This window comes from Chionomys nivalis, chromosome 11 (assembly GCF_950005125.1).
Source record: "Chionomys nivalis chromosome 11, mChiNiv1.1, whole genome shotgun sequence".
Classification (NCBI taxonomy): Eukaryota; Metazoa; Chordata; class Mammalia; order Rodentia; family Cricetidae; genus Chionomys; species Chionomys nivalis.
This window is the reverse complement of record NC_080096.1, coordinates 31,630,678-31,634,757: the sequence shown is the minus strand read 5'-3', so window position 1 is coordinate 31,634,757 and position 4,080 is coordinate 31,630,678. Positions and strand designations below refer to the sequence as shown.

General features: G+C 43.2%; 1 protein-coding gene across 1 annotated transcript; it reads right to left on the bottom strand.

Annotated features, from left to right (window-relative positions):
• Window positions 1-948, bottom strand: LOC130883980 (olfactory receptor 2A12-like). Its single transcript, XM_057784862.1, has one exon. The coding sequence runs from the start codon at window positions 946-948 to the stop codon at window positions 1-3; it is 948 nt and encodes a 315-aa protein (XP_057640845.1).
• Between the last annotated feature and the right edge of the window lie 3,132 nt (window positions 949-4,080).

Genomic DNA, 4,080 nt, shown 5'->3' with positions numbered 1-4,080 from the left:
TCAGTAGTCCACTGTACTATGCCCAATCACCTTGAGAAATGCCCTTTTAATGTCTTTGTTCCTCAGACTGTAGACCACAGGGTTGAGCAAGGCTGTGAAGACATTGTAAAAGAGTGAGATCTGCTTGATTTGCTCAGGTGAGTAACTAGAGTGGGGTCTCATATAGATATAAGAGGCTGGAACATAGAAGAATGTAACCACAGTCAGGTGGGAAGCACAGGTAGAGAACGCCTTGCAGCGGGCCTGGGTGGACTTGATCTTGAGGATTGCCAGAGCAATATGAATGTATGAGGCCACAATGAGAGAAATTGGAGTAACAACCAACAAAACACTCAAGATCAGGTCTACCATCTCAATAAGGTGGGTATCCATGCAAGCCAGGCTACGCACTGAAGGACCTTGACAGAAGTAGTGGTTGACCTTGTTGGGCCCACAATATGGCAGACTCATGGTGAAGAATGTATGTAACAAAGCAGAGAGGAAACCACAGACTAACGACCCAGATGCCAGCCGTATGCACAGTCCCCAGTTGAGGATGACAGTATAGCGTAGTGGGTAGCAAATGGCCACATATCTGTCATAAGCCATGACAACAAAGAAGGTGCACTCAGTTATACCCAGGGCACTAAACACATACATCTGCATCCAGCAGCCAGCAAAGGAGATGGTCTGAGATTGAGCAAGAAGATGCACCAACATCTGGGGCATGGTGGTGGTGACATAACCCATATCCACCATGGCGAGTATACAGAGGAAGAAGTACATGGGAGTGTGCAGATGTGAGTCCAGGCAGATCAGCAGGATGATGAGCCCATTGCCCATGACTGAGCTCAGGTAGATGAGAAGGAACACAATGAAGAGGATGCTGTTGGTGGTGGGGTCACTGGAGAAGCCAAGCAGGATAAACTCAGAAACCCAACTTTGATTCTGCCCTGTAATCATCCACATGGTGAGGCCTGTAAGAAAATCACATTCATCTCTGAGTCACCTGACACAGGCCAGCTATAGAGGCAGAAATGGAAGACACAGGCTGGTGAGATCGCTAAAAGGTTAAGAACACTGACTGCTGTTTCAGGGAACCAGATTGCTCCGAGCTGTCTGTGACTCCAGTTCCAAGGATTTGACTCCCTCTTTGACCTCAACATGCATGACACATACATGATGCACAAACATGCTTGTAAACAAAAACCTACATTCATAAAATGAATAAAATGGTACTTTTGAATTAAGAAAAGAAAGACTGGAGTATGTTTCTGAGCACACTGTTCAGTTTCTGTGCATACTTCTCAGTTACTGAAACTTCCCATGCCTCCGTCTCTTCATCTATCAAATGAGGCTGATGACACTCATGTCTCCATCTTATGATGACTATCTAAAGCATCTCACATAACTCCTGGAAACACCATGTGACACATGACATGTCATATGTAGTCTTATAGCTTCATTTCACCTCTGGGAAAGTAGAGATTGGGATGCTGAGAGCATGCAGGCTAGCTACACTAACTGAAATGATGAGCTCTGGGTTCAATTGAGAGACCCTGCCTTAATGAATAAGTGGAGAACAATTGAGGAAGGATCCTGTTAATCTTTGAACATGCACTCAGGCGTGTATGTGCGTGCACACACACACAGAAAGAGAGAGAGAAACTCACATACTCCATAGATATGCAAAAAGAGAGTAAACAAGTAGACAAAGGAGACAGAGTAGCACACAGAATCATGAATAATAATAATATAGTTCATGCATACAATGCACTGGAGACACAGCAGTCTTCCCAGGGAACACTGATAGACAAGTGAGCAGGAAAATTCTTTCTTCCTTTTCTACTCTTATCTCCCTCTGCATATAAACAATCAATTCCAGATGTACTGTACATGTGAGTGTTAAATCTAAAGCAACCTATCTTTTAAAATTTTGGTTTTTTGAGACAGGATTTCTCTGTGTCACAGCTCTGACTGTCCTGGAACTCATTTTGTAGACCAGACTGGCCTTGAACTCGCAGAAAGCTACCTGCCTTTGCCTCCTGAGAACTGGGATTACAGACATGTGCTACCACCATTTGGCTGCAACTAAATTTCTAACATCAAGCCTGATAAATATTTCTATCCTCTTAGAGTAAGCAAAGGCAAGATTTCTCCAAAGGAGAAGTTTCCATGGAGGAAAAAAGCAATGATAATCTAGAATAAGGAAAAAAAAGAACTACTCAAAATATTTATACAAAGATGTAGAAAAAAACATAAACATAACAGCAGAGGCTCCGATAGAACAGTGAACCACATTTAAAGGGCATTTCACAGGCAGCTAGTGAGCACTGAGGAGGCTGAGGTTCTCAGCATCATTACATCTGGAAACTACAAAAGAACAGCACAGCGCCAACGCCCACCTCCTCTTCTCAGTCTCACACCCCCACACCCCTGCCAGCCTGGCTACAATAACAGAACCCAGCATGAACAAGAGTAACTGAATCTAATGAGAGAGTAAATATAAATGATCCCTTTAGTATGTGCCTGGCCGTGTTCCCTAAAGTTGAACATATTTAATGCTTTGCTCAACAATGTAGGTGTCAACTATATTTCTGAGACAATCTGTGAACATCTAGGCACATACAAATGTATGCTCAAGGAAAGATAAGTAAAGGAAATTTCCTAACACTGTTCAAAATTGCCTGAACTAGGGTGTCACTCATGTTAACCAACAAGATAATGGATAAGGTGGGAATACCTTTTGATGGGAGCAGAAATATGAAAGAGACTCCTAGACATCCTCAGTCTTCTCTTTCCCTGTCCCCATCCCCTCTCCTATTGAGTCTACTGCTCATAACCCTGACAGCTCTGTTCTTTCCACCCAGGTCAGGAGCTCATCATCTCTCCCAGCATTTCTCCATCAGCATCTTCAAGTGTCTATGCCTCTAACATTTCCTGCATTGATACAGTCTTATTTATGCCAATTTAAAATTGCTTTAATATAATATACTTTGGTCATATCTCTCCCCTCCCCCAACTTCTTCCAGATCTTCCCCACCCAAGTTCATGTTTCCTCCCCTACTGTCTCTTTCAAGACAAAACAAACAACAAAAATGAAAAAAAATAACTAAAAAATAAAATCAAAACAAAAGTACTAAAAACAAAGAAAATGTGGAGTCAGTTTCCTGTTGGCCAACTACTCCTGGCATGTGGCCTACTCTGGAGGGTGACCAATACATACAGTGACATTCTATTGGGGACAACTGGTTTTCCCTTTCATAGCGGGTATCACTGCAAACTGCTTCAGTTTTAGGGGCATGCGTGTTCACTTCCCTTTTCTCTGTGTGAACCCTTTGTCTTCATCAACACGTCCGTTATGTTTCTGTTGCAGCAAATTTTCAAATGTTCCACACAATCTTACCTGGACACTGCTGGAAGCCTTTTAAGGGTCCCATGCCCTGTCCTCTGAGGTGGGTGCACAGGCCATTCCTAAACTGTTTATATGTGGAGACTACACCCAGGCTCGTAACTGTCTCCTCCATCTCTCCCCCCTCAAATCTCCACACAAGTCCTCCTGGTATCCTGCATTCTTTTCCTCTCTCACGCCTGAAGAGATTGCTTAGATACTCATCATGGAGGAGGGAAACCAACACCTGCACTGTGTGGCCCACACCGTGTCCACAGCAGGACTCAGCTTGGCCAGGAAGCTACCACCCCAGACCCTGACAAAGGTAGGGTACACCCTGCAACCTTGTTCATTGGCTGGTTACAATCTGGAGAATCCTAGAGGAATCTCATATCAATTTTGACATCAAACAATGTGAACAAACTTTTCTTCTTCTCCCGTTAACTGAATCCCCACAGAACTAAGAAAGAATTATCTCTGAAAGAATATGGCTTTATAGGTGATTTCCTAAAATTTGCAATCACAGAAAACTAGTATTTATTAAGTAATTTGTATATTTTAGTCATTGTTTCCCTACATTTATCTCCACATTCCAACAGTTCACTGAAGGAAGTATTCTTACCTGTGTGTTATAGGTGAACACCTAAGGCCTGACGCAGGAGCTTTGTTCCAGATTACAGGGCATGGGCAAGAGGGAGTTTATGTGGTGG